The 17,800-nt window shown below is 47.4% G+C and overlaps 1 protein-coding gene across 1 annotated transcript in view; it reads left to right on the forward strand.

Moving 5' to 3' along the window:
• Nucleotides 1-8,511: 8,511 nt before the first annotated feature.
• Nucleotides 8,512-17,800, forward strand: part of KLF5 (KLF transcription factor 5) — a 35,997-nt gene continuing 26,708 nt past the window's right edge. Inside the window, exons 1-3 of the mRNA XM_054973521.1 lie at nt 8,512-8,752; nt 12,423-13,296; nt 15,596-15,655. Of these exons, the coding sequence (XP_054829496.1) occupies nt 8,585-8,752; nt 12,423-13,296; nt 15,596-15,655 (1,102 nt within the window). The 5' untranslated portion in view covers nt 8,512-8,584. The remainder of the gene's footprint in view (nt 8,753-12,422; nt 13,297-15,595; nt 15,656-17,800) is intronic.

The raw sequence follows: 17,800 nt of genomic DNA on the forward strand, positions 1-17,800 counted from the left end.
AACACCGGGCAATCTTAATGGAGTCAGAACAGGAGCGGGGAATGTTGCAGGCAGAAAAGTTTGCCCTTATTATATTTGAGAGAACTTGATGGACCTGTGTTTTAAGTCTCGACGCTACTTTCAAATTACAAGCGTTAAAAGACAATCCGCTGGAGATCCTTGTGTGTGCTCTGAGTCAGGAGTCAACAGAAGAAAGCACTAGAACAAATCTTGACGTCTTCTCCCTGGGCAGCAATATGCTTTCCAGCTCAGTAGCATTGGATGGCCTCGTCTGCTTGTTGGGATCTGTCCAAATTCTGTTAATAGCTCGTCTGTCTATGAGTGAACTTGAAATTCAGGCATTTTTTCTGCCTCGGCTCATTAATAAATGAAATGGGACAATAGGGCTGGTTATCTCGTTGACCTTCTGAAACCAAACAGAACTTCCCATCGCTACAGAAGGCGCGATGTATATAGAGTGGTGATGCCGGGCTGTGGCAGGCCTACTGTTCTCTGTTCGAATGTTCCTAGTCCCTGCCAGAGTGGAGAAAAATCACACGCGATGCTGCCTTAGACCCAGTCAGACTGTTGGCCTACCAAGGTCAGTTTTGATTTCTATGACTGGTGATGGGTCTCCAGGGTCTCAAGTTGAGGCCTTTCACATCAGCTGCTAAACATTAGGAAAAACTTCCTGGCAGTTAGAGCGATCCCTCAGTGGAACAGGCTTCCTCGGGAAGTGGTGGCGGGCTCTCCTTCTTTGGAGGTTTTTAAGCAGAGGCCATCTGACAGCAATGCTGATTCTGTGAACCTAGGCAGATCATGAGAGGGCAGAAAGGGTTACATCAGTGCTTAGTTCTCGTGACCCCTTCTTACACGCCCAGGGTAATGCCGAATCCTGATCGCCACTTTGGGGTAAGGAAGCCATTTTCCCTAGTCCAGTTTGGCTAGGGATCTTGATGGTGTTTTGCCATCTTTAGGGCATGGAGCAGGGGTCACTAAGGGTGTGGGGGGAGGTAGTTGTGAATTTCCTACACTGTGCTGGGGGTTGGACTGGATGACCCTGGGCTATGAATGTATGATTCTACCCAAGTCTTTTAACTGGAGATTCCAAGGACAGAACCTATCACCTCCTGCATGCAAAATGAGATACTCTTCCGCTAAGGAATGCCTCACCCCACCCCTCATAGATCTCATTGTACTTACTTATAGTGCAGCATCAACTCAAACAGATCCTCTTGCTGACTCTAACTTCTTGGGATATTCTGCCAGTTTCGAGCAGAAGCTGTCTGTGAATTTGGGGCGCTGATCAGGTGTGTCTTGCAAGGTCCCTTGTGTTGTTTCCCAGAGACAGGAATAGTTTTGCTCCATAAGAGAAGGCAAGGATGAAGTGCCTGGAAATTCATGGACCACTTTTTAAATGATAAACTTTTTTACAAAAATGCTACTCTTACAGCAGCTTCCTAATCAGGTCCTACGCAGGTCTATTCAATGGGGCTTACTTTCAGGAACGTATTCTTAGGATTGCACTATTAACCACATTGCAATTAGCCATCTTGTACTCATAATTAAGATGGCAATGGAATGAGATTAAAAACAAAATCTGCAATGTTTATTGGGGATTTTGGAGTTTTCTATAAAGAAGCGATTTTGTTGGGGACGCTCCAGTGACTGAAACCGAGACGTGGGGCGGGGGGGATAAGGCAGTGCTCTTTGTCACCATCAGGCTTTTATTATGTCTTTTGGTGCAGTTACAGCTAGTTTACTGCTGTTACTGCTATTATTGCTGCTGGTGATTTAAACTGATTTTAGGAAGAGGTTTTTGTGCAACAACTTAAGTGTAGCCTTGTAGAAATAACTTAAACAAATGAAGAATGGCAATGCTCTTCTAGTGACATCACAGTCAGTTGGAAGGCAAAGATTTTTTACACCCCCCCCCCCCAAATAGTCACTGAAATAAAAAACCTTTGGCATTTTGCTAAGGATTACTTTGGCTGCAAAAGAAAAAGAAAAAAAACTATGCTTCATAAAGTGTTTTCGATTGGCAGCATAGAAACTGAACCACAGCAGAAATACTCAAAGAAAATATAATTGAATCAATGGCATCTTATAGTCTCATTTTACCCTCCTATTCAACAGTTCTGGTGATAAACATGACTCCACATTCAGAATGTGCAATTAAAAGAAAATCAAGGAACGTATGAAACACCACGGGACAACAGACCTCATGAAGGTTGAGAATTACATGAAGTGCCTTTGAGCCAAGTGAGAAGTGATGAATTACACTTGAATGGCAAGTGAACAGACTCACGTGTATTCATCTCCGTTCACTTGCACTCCACTCAACACTTGCACTCCACTCAATCACATATTCCTCCCTATTCACTTGCACTCCACTCGAGGAATACACATGAGTCTGTTCACTTGCCATTCAAGTGTAATTCGTCACTTCTAGCTTGGCCCTTTGTGTCAATTTCCCCCCCACTTTCTGAGTGAATTTGAGCCCACTTAAAGAAGACTTTGACATATGTCCTGGTATTTTTTTTTAATCGCCTGGGCTAAGGACTCTGTAGTGCTCAGTTTAAATGCCTTTTCACCCAACATCTGTTATGGGGCACTACTAAGGATTTCTTGCCCAGGCAGGTTGATATCTCTGAAGCTAGCACAAGGAGTTAGTATTTCTGGCTGCTCATAGTAAATATGGCTGGATCCATGGAATCTAACCCATACTGTCTAACGGACTCTTCTAAAAATATTTCTGTGGCAGCAGAAGCAAATGTGCCTTTCCCTTGCTTCTCTCAGCCTCCCCCGAAGAGTTTTCCATTCAAATGGGAGCGGGCGTGTTTGTTTCTCTTCTATTGTTTATGAGGTCTCCCTTGTACATTTGGCTTCTGATAGGAAATTGTGTTACCACACACGACTTTGATTGCAAAGAGTTGAAAAGGGGGAATGTACTTCTCATAAAGGGAGGACGGCGTCCTTTGGAAAGTAGGGCCTGAGGAGGCCTGTCCCTGTGGTACCATTTTAGGAAGCCAGGTCCAAATTGCACATCTGTGTATCCCTAAAACCAACTGCACATTTTTCAGTACTTCAGGTCGTTGGGTCAGATTGGCTCTCATGTTCTCATTCTCTTTCACAGATGTATAGAACAAGTGGATTCAAACGGGAGGCCAAATTTTTGCATGAGGGAGAGATTTGGGTTTCCACTGTTTAGATGGTCGAAGTTCTTGGCTCGGCAGGACTGCATTGGCTGGGCAGAGCTGCACAAATATGTTAAGAGCCCTAAAATGACCTTTTGAGGGTTGGATTCTCTTCGTGTGTTTACAGCGGGGCCTTGTGGGTTTTGTTACGATCTTTCCCAAAACTTTGGAGCGAAGCAGGTTTGGTAAAGACTGGGGGAAAGCCAGGGAAACCCTGGGAGGTGCACAAACGCACTGGGATGCTGTGGAGAAGTTTGGGGGGGGGCGGGGACGGGGGGGGGGGAGACGACACGCTCCCCAACAGCATTGAATCTGGAGAGAATAACCTGTGTGTAAATGCCATCAAAGTCTTTAACATTTTCATTCCTTATCAAAGTCACTTGGCTTTCAGCCTCACTGATTAACACCTGTCTCTGCTGATGAAATTGCTAGCTTTAGATTGAATTGGTTTATCTAGCCGGTTAATCAACTTACTTTAATGAACCAGAGTAAGCAAACTTTTGCAGCTTAATCAACCAATTTAACTGAGAATAGCAATAGTTGAAAGCGCAGCTCTTGAGTTACAAAGTAAGCTTATTTGGCTCTCTAGTCCACCAGCACCCTTGGTTATTAATATATTTATTGTTGACAAATGCTTCTTTCTAATCTATATAACACATTTGGAATGTGTTATCTCCTGACAATGTGGGGGGAGTCCTGGAGGAAAGCCCCCAAACTACATTTTGTTGCAGGCCCTGAGGTAATTTTCTGCATTTAAATCAGGTCTCTGTGAAGTACTGTGTAGTTCAGTTATCAGGAACTTGAAAAAACGCTATCTGTATCTATTCCTTATACACCTATTCAGACTTGGGACATTTAGCTATCTTCAAACATTTGCAGTCCTTTTGTATGTCTCTGCGTACTTCTCCCCCCACCAAGTTTTGAAGTATTTTGTAACTTGTCATCAGTGACTAAACTCAGTGGCATTCCTCGCATATTCAGTTCACCATACTTAAGAATTTAGCAAACATTCTCTTTCTCTCTCACTCTCAAACACACACATCTTGCTGTTCCCTTCTCCACTACTTTTATCCAGCCAATCACTCAAACTCTTTTTTGTTCTGGGTGGAGAAACTATTGCTTAGAATACCAGCACCGACGTTCTAAATGCTCTTGTCATAGCTCCTGCTCCCATTAATAAATCCGTGGTTTGAGTTTCAAATGACTTTCAGATTTTTTCCCCCTGTCCTCAACTGATCAATTGATGACACATCATGAAACAGATTCCATATTTTTATTGGCATCGTTATTTAAAGAGATGGAAATACGCATGGAAAAATGTGGTAGTAATTCCAGAGGGGGTAGCTGTGTTAGTCTATTGCAGCAAAAATAAACTGGAGTCTAGTAGCGCGGTGAAGACAGAACAAGTCTTTTTTGTAGCATTAGTCTGAAAGGTGCCGTGAGATTTCTGATTCTAGGGAAACAGGGTTGTTTCAAATAACCTATCTTATGGCTTTGCAAAGTTTAAAACCGTCTTATCTGGGTTCTAGAGGAAAGACTTGATAGTGCTGTGTTGCTGTGTATGACTCTGGGAGACTTGGGTTCGAATCCCCACTCTGTCATGGAAGCTTGCTAGGTGACTTTGGGTTTGTTACTCTTTCCCAGCTTTCCCAGGTTAAAAACAAATGTTGTTGTGTGGATAAATATACAGGAAGGAAAAATGATTTTCAAACCGCTTTGGGTCCCCATTGGAGAGAAAATTGGAACATCAAATATCTAAATAAACAAATAAGCAGCAGCCAGGGGTGACATTTCAGGAGGGGTACAGCCTTTCTTTTTTCCTCCGTGTTCTAGAGGAAAAGGTGTTTCCTTTTCCGGGATTTTCAAGAACATTTATGTTTCCACCCAACTCACCAGCTCTTCCCACAGTGACCTGCACTTGCGTGCTAGGTAGGCAGCCACAAGAAATGTTCTTAAAATTCACTGCCCCCATCCCCGCTTTTGAATTTATCTAAGAGGAGGCCTTGACACTTTGCTGAAAATCCCCACCCCCACCCCCCCGCAACATCTTTGCTCATTCCTTTGTCACTGAAAATGACCTTCCAGAGGGGAGGGGTTCTTGCATGCCCCGAGTATAGAAACAGGAGAGAGGGCACTGCTGCTGAGCTGTCTTTCAATTAGTGACAGGGTTGCAAGCCCAGGACTGGCAACTGGTGAAGGCTGAGTGGGCAGAGACTCATTGAAACAGCATCACATAATGCAACAACATTGCTTCCAGGTGCATAAATGGAAGTGGCATCACCGTTTCACGTGATGCTCTAGGATTTCCCTGAAATGTTATGATAAACCATAGAGATTCAGGAAATTCCTAGAGCATTATACGAGGTGGCAATGTCACTTCTTGGTTTCTAGCCAGGTTGCCTTGGGTGATGCTGTTTCCTCCCAAAGCTGGGTGACCTTGGGTCAGTCACAGCTTCTAGGAGCTCTCTCAGCCCCACCCACCTCACAGGGTGTTTTGTTGTTGTGGGGATAATAATGACATACTTTGTAAACTGCTCTGAGTGGGGCGTTAAGTCGTCCTGAAGGGGGGTATTGAAATTGAATGTTATTGTTATTGTTATTTGTCCCCATGCCACCCCATGGAGAATGCGGATGGGGAATGCGGATGGGGATCTCCTGCTCCTATCAGGCATCTGACAACCCCAGTTGGTGGATTATATTTTGTGTATCGGGCTTGACTAATCACGTATGTGACAATGTACTTATAAATATCAAATCTTCGGATTCATTTCAGAGGCATCGCTTCCCATGGAGTACACACTTGCTTCTTTTGTCCTGCTCTGCGGTGTCTGATTTGCATTTTGAAGCATGACAAAAAGTTACAGGACCAATGCACGCAGGAGCATGAGTGCCGGCCCTGCACTTTGATATGTGTTTTAATACATACGGACATAGTCCCTGCAAGCTGTGGGTACACACATGGTAAAGAGTCCAGTAGCACCTTTAAGACTAACCACCTTTATTGTAGCATAAGCTTTCGAGAGCCACAGGTCTCTTCGTCAGATATATCTGACAAAGAGAGCTGTGGCTCTTGAAGGCTTATGCTACAATAAAGTTGGTTAGTTTTAAAGGTGCTACTGGACTATTTACAATTTTGCTACTACAGATTAACACTGCTACTCCTCTGGATCTACATAGTTTCTGCCCCTATGAATAGGAACTTGTTGAGAAGACAATCTCCACATACAGCTTGTGTGCACTTGTAGGCACTGTGGCTGGCCAGTGCACTTGCTCCCACTGCTATTCTATGTGTCTTGGCCACGTACACTGCTATGTCACATGTACATGGCCAAAGATAATAGCAATCCAAATGTGCACACTATGTGTGACCATGCCACATTTTTCTGGAAAAACCACCACCACCACCTTACTTTCTCTCGTAGAATATTCTTCCCCAAAGCCCCATTGAGATCTGTGTGCCCCGCCAGAACAGGTAATTTAGAGCAGAGTTTATGGGGAGTTAAGATCTCTAAGAGTAGCTTGCCACTACACATTGCTGTGCCCGAAACAAAACTTGCCTGCTTGCCTAGTGCCACATCTCCAGTTTTCCGCTTCCATTCCAGCAACGTTCTATTTCTGAAGATGCCTTATTGTGTTCAGCAGCAGGAACTCGGGCAACAGGAAACTGCATCAGTATCATGCTGCCTGACCTGCTGCCCTCACTAAGCCTCTAAGCAAACTGATACCCGGTGTTTTGTCAACCATTTTGAAAACATACGGGTCTGTATCCTATCACCCCACTAAGCAAAGTCTGAAGCCTTCCTGTAGCCTAAGGTAGGATACCACCCACGTAACTATTCCACCTATTCATACATGTCAGAAAGATGTCTTGGTAGGACAGGACCTGTTAACTATACTACTGGGTACTATTTGTTGCTGTACATATGCTCCTATTGAGAGTTTCTGCATCATTTAATATGTTCATGTTAAATTACTTATGTTTTGTTTCTGTATTTGGAATGATGCTTGTTTTTAAATTTCTGCAATCCATCTCTGGTTGTATTGTTTGTTGAACGTATCAGCCACTGATGGTATTAACTTACACTGTGTAGTCAGCCTTGAGTCTCAGTGAGAAAGGCAGACTATAAATAACCTAAATATAACTGAATGTTGAGTTAATAACTATCAAGACATTACAAGACCTTTGAGGTCTGCTTCACTCTTTGCTCATGCTATCGCAGTGGGGAATTATGCTGGGGATATGAGGTCCCATTATTTTCCATGTGTGTTACCTGCCCTCAAGTCGCTTCTGACTTAGGGTGACCCTGAGCACGAAAGATCTGTAAAACGTCCTCTCCTTAACAGCCGATCTTGCAAACTGGTGCATGGGATTGTCAGCCCGATCCTAAGGAGAGTTAACTCCTGTCTACTGGTAATGGGCTTACAGTGCAATCCTAGAAAAGAGCAAGAGTTCAGCAGTGCCTATAAGACTAACAACATTTGTGGTAGGGTATGAACTTTGGCGGGTCACAGGCAGCTCGCTTCGGCTACAGATTGAATGTGAGTCCATCTGCCCTTATATCTTGGAGAGTGGAGTGATTTCAAATGGACTCACATTCTAGCTGTATCTGAAGAAGAGAGCTGTGACTCACGGAAGCTCAACTCCTACCACAAATTTTGTTCAACTTATAGGTACTACTGGACTCTTGCTCTTTTCTTCAAAGACTGAAGAAGTAGGCTGTGCTCCCGAAAGCTCATTCCCTACCACAAATTTTGTCCGTCTTACAGGTGCTACTGGGCTCTTGCTCTTTTCTTCTGCTAAAACGGCTGCCCATCTTAATCTATTTTAGGGCAATCCTAAAAAGAGTTCCTTCAGTCTAATCCCACTGAGTAACTCTTCTCAGCACCGTATGGAACAGCTCCCGCACAGCCCGGCGGAACTCTCCTCTCTGCCGGCGGTCCTGAAGGCCAGGCGGCAGCGCTGCTCTGCCCCGGGGGCTGCAGGGAGGGCGGCGCGGCGCGGCGCGGCGCGGCGCGGCGCGGCTCTTTCATCGCCGGGGCCGTTCGGGCCAGCTGTCGCCCCAGCAGGCGAGGCAGGGGCCGGCGCGGCTCTGGCGCGGGCGTTGCAGGCGGCGTCCGAAGGGGGCGCGCGCGGGCGGGGCAGCGGCTCCCGGGCAGCGCCGCGAGGGCGAACCGTGCCGCGCGCTTCTGCGCCCCTCGCAGCCCGCGAGCGCAGGGCGGGCGCGGGCGGGGCGTCGGAGGCGGGGCGGGGCGTCGGGCGGCGCCTCCCCCTGGCGCGGGCGGAGGCGGTGAAATAGGGGCGGGCGCGCGGGCGGGCGGCAGCGCCAGGCGGGGCGTCCGGGGCCAGGTAGAGGCGAGCCGGAGCCGCACGCGCGCGGGTGCCAGCGGCGGTGCGTCCCTTGGCGGTCATGGCCACCCGGGTGCTGAGCCTAAGCGCCCGCCTGGGGCCCGAGGAGCCCGTCTTCGCCCAGCTCAAGCCCGTGCTGGGGGCGCGGGAGGCGGCGGGCTTCCCCGAGGAGCTGAAGGCGCAGCCGGCGGGGGCAGGAGCGCGGCTGCCCGCCGAGGAGATGGTGCAGGTAAGCCTCGGGCTCGGGCGTGGCGCGGCTGGCCTGGAAGCGCGCCGGGCGGGGGGAGCTTGCCAGCCTCCAGGTGGGGGCTGGAGATCTCCCGGAATGGCGGCGGGTCTCCAGGCCGCAGCGCTCGGGGCCCCGGGAGGAGAGCCCCGCTTCGGCGCCTGCCCCAGCTCTCCGGGGATTCCCCATTTGGTGGCTGGCAGCCCTGGCAGGCCTGCGGGCACGGAGCGCTGGGCGAGCCCCTGGGTGGGGCCCCGATCCTGGCTCTCCGGGCTGCCTTGGGCGGGGCCGGGAATCCCATGCGCTGGGGCTGGGCCGTTCGCGCGCGGGGAGACTCCCGGAGCAGCCGGGCGGGGCGCGGCTGCGGGTCGTGCGAACGGGCGCCTCTGCGGAGTTTCGCTGCCTCTCTCTGGGGCCCGCAACTTTGGGGGCCGGCGGCGGCGGCGCGCCTTCCCCGGGTGCTGCCCGCGCCACGCGCCTCCGAAGCGGGCGGCTCCGCCTTGGCGCTGCCTCCGGCACTCCCGGACTTCACAGTTGCCCCATGCCATTCCTTCCTGCATCCCCGGGCCGGTGTGTCGGCCAGCCCGAGCCAGCTCCCCGCTCTTGACCAGCCCCGGGCCCTGCCGAGCCGCCCCGCTCCGCTCCTGCCCTCCCCAGGGCGAGCCGCGCGCCCCGGGCCGGAGCCCCCGAGCGCGACCCGCAGGCTCGCCTTGGCCGGAGCCGCTTCCCGGCAGCGAGCGGGTAAAGGGGTGGGCGGCCGGGCGGGCGTGTTGAAAGCTCCAGCTGCCGCCTGGTGCACTTGCTCAGCGGCCGAATTAGAGCCGCTGCCTGCCCTTCTCGCCCACGCGCCGTCATTTTAGACGGGCAGCGGGGAGAGGGCCGCCGGGGCTGTGGCTGCCCGGCCCAGCGAGCGGCCTCTGCAAGCGGATCCGCACGCAAACAGCTGGAAGGGCTCAAATCGGGACGCGCAAAACCGCAGCGCGAGTTCTGGGGTGGGCGCGACGGTTTTCCTGGGAAGCCTTTCCCGGAGCTGGGCTGTCCCCCGGGTGGGTCGTCGTCTTGTTGTTTTCCTAGCGAGCCCTTTCAATCTATATATAACTTTTAGGCAGCACCGGTGGCCTGGGCAGAGATGAAGGGGGCAAAAATCCCCTGGAGTGGACCTGAGCCGAGCAGTCTCCCCAAGCCAGGCAGGCGGCGCCATCCTAAACAGAGTTAGGCTTAGCCTGTTTAGGATTGCACCGAGAGACCTGCTTGAAGTGATCTTTTTAGGACCCCGCAAATCTTGCAGAGGAAAAAGGGGGAGATCACCTGGTAATGAAGGCGGTCTGGTTTCAGCGATACTCTCCCCCCCTCCCCAAGTGTAAGCGTTTCTGTCATCAAAGCCAGCTACGTTGGGGTTGTAAACAAGAGCTGGAAAAGTCGCCTGGCGTGTTGGGGCAGATTGAGATCAAAGACAGTGAGGGCTGCTTTTTCTTTTTTTGCCTTTCTGGTTGGCAATTGTGGCTTCAGAGACGCTCTGAAAATAAAACTATTCCCCCAAGGTTCTGGTTGTCAGCAGACCCACGGCTTGACAGGACTGGGAAGGCCTCTGGCCTGAATGGGCGCCTTACAGGGCAGGGGGGAACGTCCCGTTTGCTGCCCACTGGAGGGTGCATGAGAAATTTTTTACTGATGACTCTGCTTGTAATGGAGCGGGCCGCATCCACCCACTGATTCCTTTGCACCGCTAAAACTGGGCAAGCAATTCCCCTCCCTTCCAAACACACCATAGGTAATTAAAAATCTCTTCTAGGATAGGAATATATACAAAGGGACGTGTTCAGAGGCTGTGCGGGGTTGGAAAAACCCTCACTCCGGTTCAGGAGAGGTTCTGTCTTGCAGAACACCAAAGGGGCTGGGCAGCTCTAGAAAGGCTCCGGTGGGCAGAGGACAGTTGCTGTATAGATTTCAAGCGAGTGGTATGGTGATGGCAAATACCAGGGAGCTGCTGATTGGATATATTGCCCTTTTCCTGCCTGTTCTTATTCGTCAGTTGTTGTTTGAATGTCTTCGGATTTATTCAGGAGTTTAGGATTGCAGCTTTCCATCTCAATCACGAACACAATCCAGCAAAAGTTAGTTGTGTTTAACTGTGGCATGGGAACTGACTTAGTTTGTGGCCAGCTGGTAAACCTGTATCTGGCCTTCTAATGGCCGTGTGTTTCTCTGTGTGCATCTGTTTTCTGATTTCTGCTTTTCCGCGTGAATGGTATCGGGTTTTGTATGGAGGAACATTCAGTCATTTAAGCCCCCACTTACAGTGTGAGTAAGGCTTTGTTGGTTTTAGGATTGGATGCAAGCTTTAATAATCTCACATTAGACATGCACACAATAGGTTGTGGAAGGTGTGCGTGTGAATGTAATGGTTGACGCATGCCTTCCACTGCAGGTGCTGTAGAATTTTCCCCAGTGGAATCTGTTCCCTCTTGAAATTTCTCAAGCTCTGACAACTATATTGTTTAATGTACTAATTTTAATTAAGCAAATGAGCACAAGGTTTGTGGGCGTGAAAGATCTTGTTTTACTCCTGCCTTGCTAAACTTTTAATTGCAGTGATAATGACTTGATTTGGGAGATTGGATCTAAGCACTTTTATGTATAGCTGTGTTATTACAGTTGGTAGGCACAGGTTATTAAATATTTTAGTTTGACCTTAGGATGCATCTGCCAAAACCTTCTCTTGCCTGTTGATATTGATTTATAATGGAGGACTTTTCTTTTGACATAATTTAAATCTGTTCTTTTAAAAAAAGCAACCAGCAGTGATTGAAAAGACAACAGGTATGATCCAGCAAAGACTTTGATCCCACTGATTTCAGTGAGTGTTAAGCAGAAACTTAATTCTCCCTCTTTGAAATCAGTACAATAGAAGGACAAGACTGTGCCACAGTTTTCTTGCTACTATAAAAACCCAGTCCTAAGTAAACATGAAAAATGTCCACGTGATATTTTTGTCTTTCTTTTTTAATAAACATATTTAGGGGCAGAGCTGAGCCCCACTATGGGCTTTTCCACACGTCTTTACCTAGCGCAAAACTCACAGAACGAGGGCGTCTTCCTGGTGCAATTTCTGACATCATTGTGCCACAATTCTGGAATCGTGGCGTGATGATGTCTGAAATCACGCTAGGAAGACACCCTCGGTCCGTGAGTTTTGTGCTGGGTAAAGACATGTGGAAACAGCCTAAGCAATTGCAGAGGTTAATCCTGGAACAATAGATGGGAGGGCCTCTGAATAGTTTCAGAGAGCTTTTCTCCCACCGTTGACTGAATAGCTCCCCAAACATCAGAGGCTGGGAAGAAGGACTTCCAGAGGTTTTTAGATGATAGTTTAGGTGGGTAGCTGTGTTAATCTAGTAGAAGGGCAAGATCTGAGTCCAGTAACACCTTAAAGACCAACACGATTTCCCAGGGTGTAAGTTCTCAAGAGTCAATCTCCTAAATTTATACCCTAAAAAATCTTGTTGGCCTTTAGGGTGCTACTGGAGTCAAATCTTGCAGAACTTATTTTTCTCTTTGAATTCACTGATGGGGGTGGTAGGTTTATACTCTCTATAATGTTAGGATTTATAACATTTTTTCTTATAGATAAACTTGACTCACTTTTTTTTTTGCAAACTTTGTTTTTATTCAGACCCGATGTGAAATGGAGAAATATCTGACACCCCAACTTCCCCCGGTTCTCACCATCCCAGAACATAAAAAGTACCGACGGGATAGCGCCTCGGTGGTCGACCAGTTCTTCACTGACAGCGATGGGTTACCTTACAGCATCAACATGAATGTCTTCCTTCCCGACATCACTAACCTGAGAACGGGCCTGTACAAATCGCAGAGGCCGCCTGTCACCCACATCAAGACAGAGCCCGTCACTGCCTTCAGCCACCAGAGCGAAACTGTCCCTCCGGCCCCTAACCCTACACAGGCGCTTCCTGAGTTCACGAGCATCTTCAGCTCCCACCAGACACCCGATGTGAACAACATCTTCATCAAGCAGGAGATGCCCACTCCGGATCTTCACCTTTCTGTCTCCGCACCCCAGCAGGGCCAGCTGTATCAGCTCCTCAGTTCTCCGGATTTAGACATGCCAAACCCTACCACCCAAGCTGCGGTGATGGACTCCCTCAGCAATGTTTCCATGTCCTCCACCATGGCAGGCCTTAACACTCTGTCGTCGGCAATGCCCCAGACAACGATGAAGCCATTTCAAGGGATCCCTCAGTGCACGTACGCAATGCCAAACCAGTTCCTCCAGCAGCCAACCCCTTACTTCCCTCCTTCTCCCCCCAGCTCGGAGCCTGGCAGTCCAGACAGACAAGCCGAAATGCTACAGAATTTAACCCCTCCTCCGTCCTATGCTGCCACCATTGCCTCCAAGTTGGCAATTCACAATCCCAGCTTGCCTGCAAACCTCCCGATGAATTCGCCAGCCGTCCCGACAGTTAGATACAACAGGAGGAGTAATCCGGACTTGGAGAAGAGACGCATTCATTACTGTGATTATCCTGGTAAGTCGTAAAAAATACTCCCAAGCTGTCGCTCAGCCATACATGCCGCTTCCCTCCTTCAAACAGATTAAATATCAAATCTTGCTAATGATAGTAAAACTTTAAACACACACACACACACACACACACCTGTGGACGCTTTTAAAACTGGCATTTCTCTGCTAAAGACTATTTAGACCTCATCTCCAAACAATTGATACAGCGTAAGGTAGAGATCCGTGCAATCCTAAAGAAGTTTACCCGGAAGTAAGTACTGTTTTATTCAACAAGGCTTACTCCCGGAAGGATTGCAGCCTCAGTTACCAACATCAGACCAGGTCTGACTTTTCCGTCAGGGAAGGGCCACCACGGAGAGAGCCCTGTTTCTAGCCAACACATATGGGATTTTGAATGGCTCCGTGGACCAGCCTCAGAGGATCACACTGAGTGAGACGGTCCAGTAGACATGTGTGACCCAGACTGTAAAGGTCTTTATAGGTAAGAACCAGCACCTTGAACTTAATTTGGCAACTAATCAGCAACCGGTGAAGTGCTTGTAGCACTGGTGTTGTACGTGTATTGTGGCCGAGTGGTGACATCAGTGGGCAGCCACGTTGTGTACCAGTTGAAGCTTACAGGTTGTCTTCAAGGGCTGCTCTCTATGTAGAGTGTGCTGCCATAGCTGGGGTGCTTCTTTCTGAAAACTCTTTACCAAGGATCCCTAACTTTTTCTTTAGAAAAGTAGTTCCAAGACACTGCTTACAAAATGCCTCAAAACAGAACTCTGGACCACTGTGGATATGCGCTCTTGGTCGATTCATTTTGCCCTGCCTTAGAAGAAGCAGCAGATTAAAACCGTTCCACTTTAAGACTTCTGGTAGGAAATGGCACTGTTTGGATGTTCTCCCTGAGATGGAGGAATCCCTCAGTTCTTCAGTCTAACGTGTGACAGTTGTGGCATGCGGTTTGCTGTTCGTGTAAACCAGGCTTTTCACACGGTTTGATTCCAAGCATAACTCCCAACAGAGAAGTACTCGTGGTGACATAGCCGAGTGCTGGTGGTGGTGAACTTCTGCATGGGGAACGTTCTGACCCTTCTCCTTCTTTGCACCCTGGACCAAATATGTCTGTCTGAACATGGTACTGGTCTTCCGTAATGGTTTAATGAGCCTGCCTTTTCCTGCTCATGACAGTTAAATTGGTATTGCTCATCATGAGAGGAGGAGCTTGTGTCAGGGGCCCCGCCTTCTTTGTGCTGTCATGCTGTAGGTGGAGCGATTTGTCTGAAATCTTGGCCAAGGGCTTCTCTAGGCTGCACGGAATGTAGTCATTCTGATGTGGTGGTGGATAACTCCTGCTGTGGCTTCTGAAATTTACTTACTTGTACCCCACCTTTCTCCTTCATGGGAACCCAAAGTTGCTTGCAACAGCTGTTCTCTATTTTATCCTCACCACAACCCTGGGAAATAGGTTAAGCAGAGAGGGTAAGCTTTCATAGCACAGTTGGGATTCGAACCTGGGTCTCCCAGATCTGAGTCCAGTAGACCTGGACCTGAATCTTGCTCTTCTGCTACAGGCCAACATGGCTACCCACCTGAAAAGATCTTAGTTAGACACACTACCCCATGCTCCATACAAATTTAGCCTGCCTGTCACTTTGAGAGCCTCCCGAAACCCCAGGATTGCCGTTTGTCAGCTAGAAGCTGATCTGTTTACAATGCTATCCTAAGTAGAGTTACACGCTTCCAAATTCATTGAAGTCAGTAGGCTTAAAAGGTTATAACTCTGCTTAGGATGACACTATTAGGGAGCGAGTTGGTAAAGTCAGTTCTTGCCGCATGCTTTTTGTGTGTAGTTCCTTACTGAAATACATCTCTCCTTATATAACACTGTGCTACCTGGTCTATAAATTGCTGCTTGTTGAGTCGGTAAATAGAATACAGGTGTAGCTCAATTGCGGAAAAATCTGCAAAACGTGAAATGTTGAAACGGGAGGGGGAGCATACTGTTGTAAACCAATCATAGAAATATGTTCTAATTTTTTTTTTTTAGCTCTTGAATGGAAGTTCTTTTGTATGTGTGCAATGCTGTATATGGACATATGCAATATACCAGTCGTGGGAGTTGTCCTTTTGCTGTTAATTGGGAATAGAATTCTAATTTCACATACCAGAGTTTTGAGTAAACTTTCTTAAAATAAAGTGATGCTGTCAGTTAGAGCTACCGGCAAATATTTTAGTGGATTGTGTACAATCATACCTTAATGTTTCTGGACGTGAACACTCCCAGCTGATGTGCCTGTTCTCTATTTATGTCTTAGGTTGCACTAAAGTATATACGAAGTCTTCCCACTTAAAAGCACACCTGCGGACTCATACTGGTATGTGTTTACCATGTTTAATTTTGCAAGTTGCACATTCTCTAAATATAAACCATCCCTCTTTCTTTTTGCTGCTTTGCTTGGAAAGGTTTCACTTGGTTTGCTTCAAGCTGAGAGGTATAAATCAGCCAAACGGAGCAGTTAATAAAATGAAAACTGACACTTTTGAACTTCTTAAAATAAAGAAGTTTAATCTGAGCAGTAAATAAATACCGTCTTTGAAGGAGCAACCCTCCCTCTGCTTTTTAAAAAACACTTTATAACAGAATTGTGCTATTTGGTGGAGGGTGACCCTCCTTGGTCGGTTGGTTTCATGTACATAAAATGAAGCATGTTCTGGAATTTGGCTTAGCTAAATTTAAGACTTGGCTGTCATTGTCCCAGCAGTTTCGGGGTTTTTTCCAGAATAGTCCCTAAATTGCTGCTTCTTCAGCACTGAACATTAACCTAACATTAAATAGAAGGGAAGTCATTTTATTTAATGATGAGTTGTACTTTTAAAAAAAGTTTTCACGATCGCATTAGGGTGTGATCGTGTGCTTGAGCACCTCTGAACATGCACTTGCGAGATTGACCGGCATGTTTTGGGGCACATGTAGAGCAAGTCAGTCTTCTATGACAACATCAACTGTTGCTCTTACGCCGGGGGAGTAGATTTGCAAAGGAGTAGCTGTATTAGTCTGCCATAGCAAAAATCCAGTGGCACCTTAAATGACTAAAAACATTTATTTCACTATGAGCGTCTGTGGGGAAAACCCTATCTGATTGAAGTGGGTTCTGACTAACGAAAGCTCATAATAAAATTAATGTGATTAGACTTTGAGGTGCCACGGGAGAGTACACACACATGACCATTGGTCCATCAAGGTCAGTGTTGTTTACTTAGACTGGCGGAAGTTCTCCAGGGTTTCAGGTAGAGGTCCTTCACCTGGAGATCATCTACTGCTTGGTCCTTTAACTTGTGATTGAGCCTGGGACCTTCTGCATGCAAAGCAGAGGTTGTTTCATTGAGCCAGAATCCCTCTCAGCCTCAGTACATTCTTCCTTTGAACTGAAGCTTTAGCTCGGGTGGCTATCTGAATCTTTTGCACCACTGTTGGTCACATCCACGTGATAAAAATAGTTGCATAAGATACTTGGTTAAATAGTTCATTTTGTAAATTTAGATTAATGCTCCTCATTGAAATGCAGGATGTTTTAAAAGCCTGCTTGTTGCGGAAGAACTGCCGTGGAGCTTTAAAATCTTCCTGTTAAAAGAAGGATTTTGAATATGCCGAGTAAACTCTTTAAGCGCTGCTTATACATGCTGATCCTCCTATCAGAGCTCTTCTGGGTTTTATAACAGCGCTGGTGCTTACTTTTCTGTAATTTTTATACACAGCGGAACTGGGCTGTGCTGCTGAAAGGGCTTTTTAAAAATACAGTTTTTAATTGAGAAAAGATCTGAGATGCATTTCATCTGCAGAACAAGGCCTTGTATTCAGCACTTGCTCGTTGTTGAACGGCTGAGTATCTCCAGGCGAAAATGTAACTATGGAAATGCTGCTTTGATACATAAAGCCGTTATCTATAAAAGAGATGATGATGAAATTCTGAAAAGCAATTGTTAGGCTCTTAAATGTATGCAGTGAAAGCACAAAATATCCACCCAGACAAGCAGGCTGCCTGCTGCATCTCTGAATGATTCACTGCTCTGGTTTTGTCTCCTGCTACTTGAACTCTGCAGGATTTGGGTAATTGTGTTGTGTCTTTACATTAGGTTCATTTACAGTGCAATCCTAAGGAGAGTTACTCCAGTCTAAGCTCATTGAAGTCAATGGGCTTAGACTGGAGTAACTCTCCTTAGGATTGCACTGTTAGTGATTCCTGACAGAGAGAGAACCCAGCCGTAGAGGAAGGTGCCTGTTGCATCCTCGCTTGAGTTATTGCTCTGGGATTGAGTCTTTCCAGTTGGGAAGAAAGCCCAATATTATGACTCATGCAGAAACAATAGGGCAGACTCCTCTGAAGGCAAAACAGTTTTACTCTTAGGCGCTGGCAAAGCAACATAATTTGTGGCATTGGAGGGAAATGCACTGCCAATTTGAATTCTGAGAAAAAAGTGCCCCTATCGTTTGAATGTAAGGAACACGCCACAGTCTACTT

Source organism: Eublepharis macularius, chromosome 3 (genome assembly GCF_028583425.1).
Source record: "Eublepharis macularius isolate TG4126 chromosome 3, MPM_Emac_v1.0, whole genome shotgun sequence".
Taxonomy (NCBI): domain Eukaryota; kingdom Metazoa; phylum Chordata; class Lepidosauria; order Squamata; family Eublepharidae; genus Eublepharis; species Eublepharis macularius.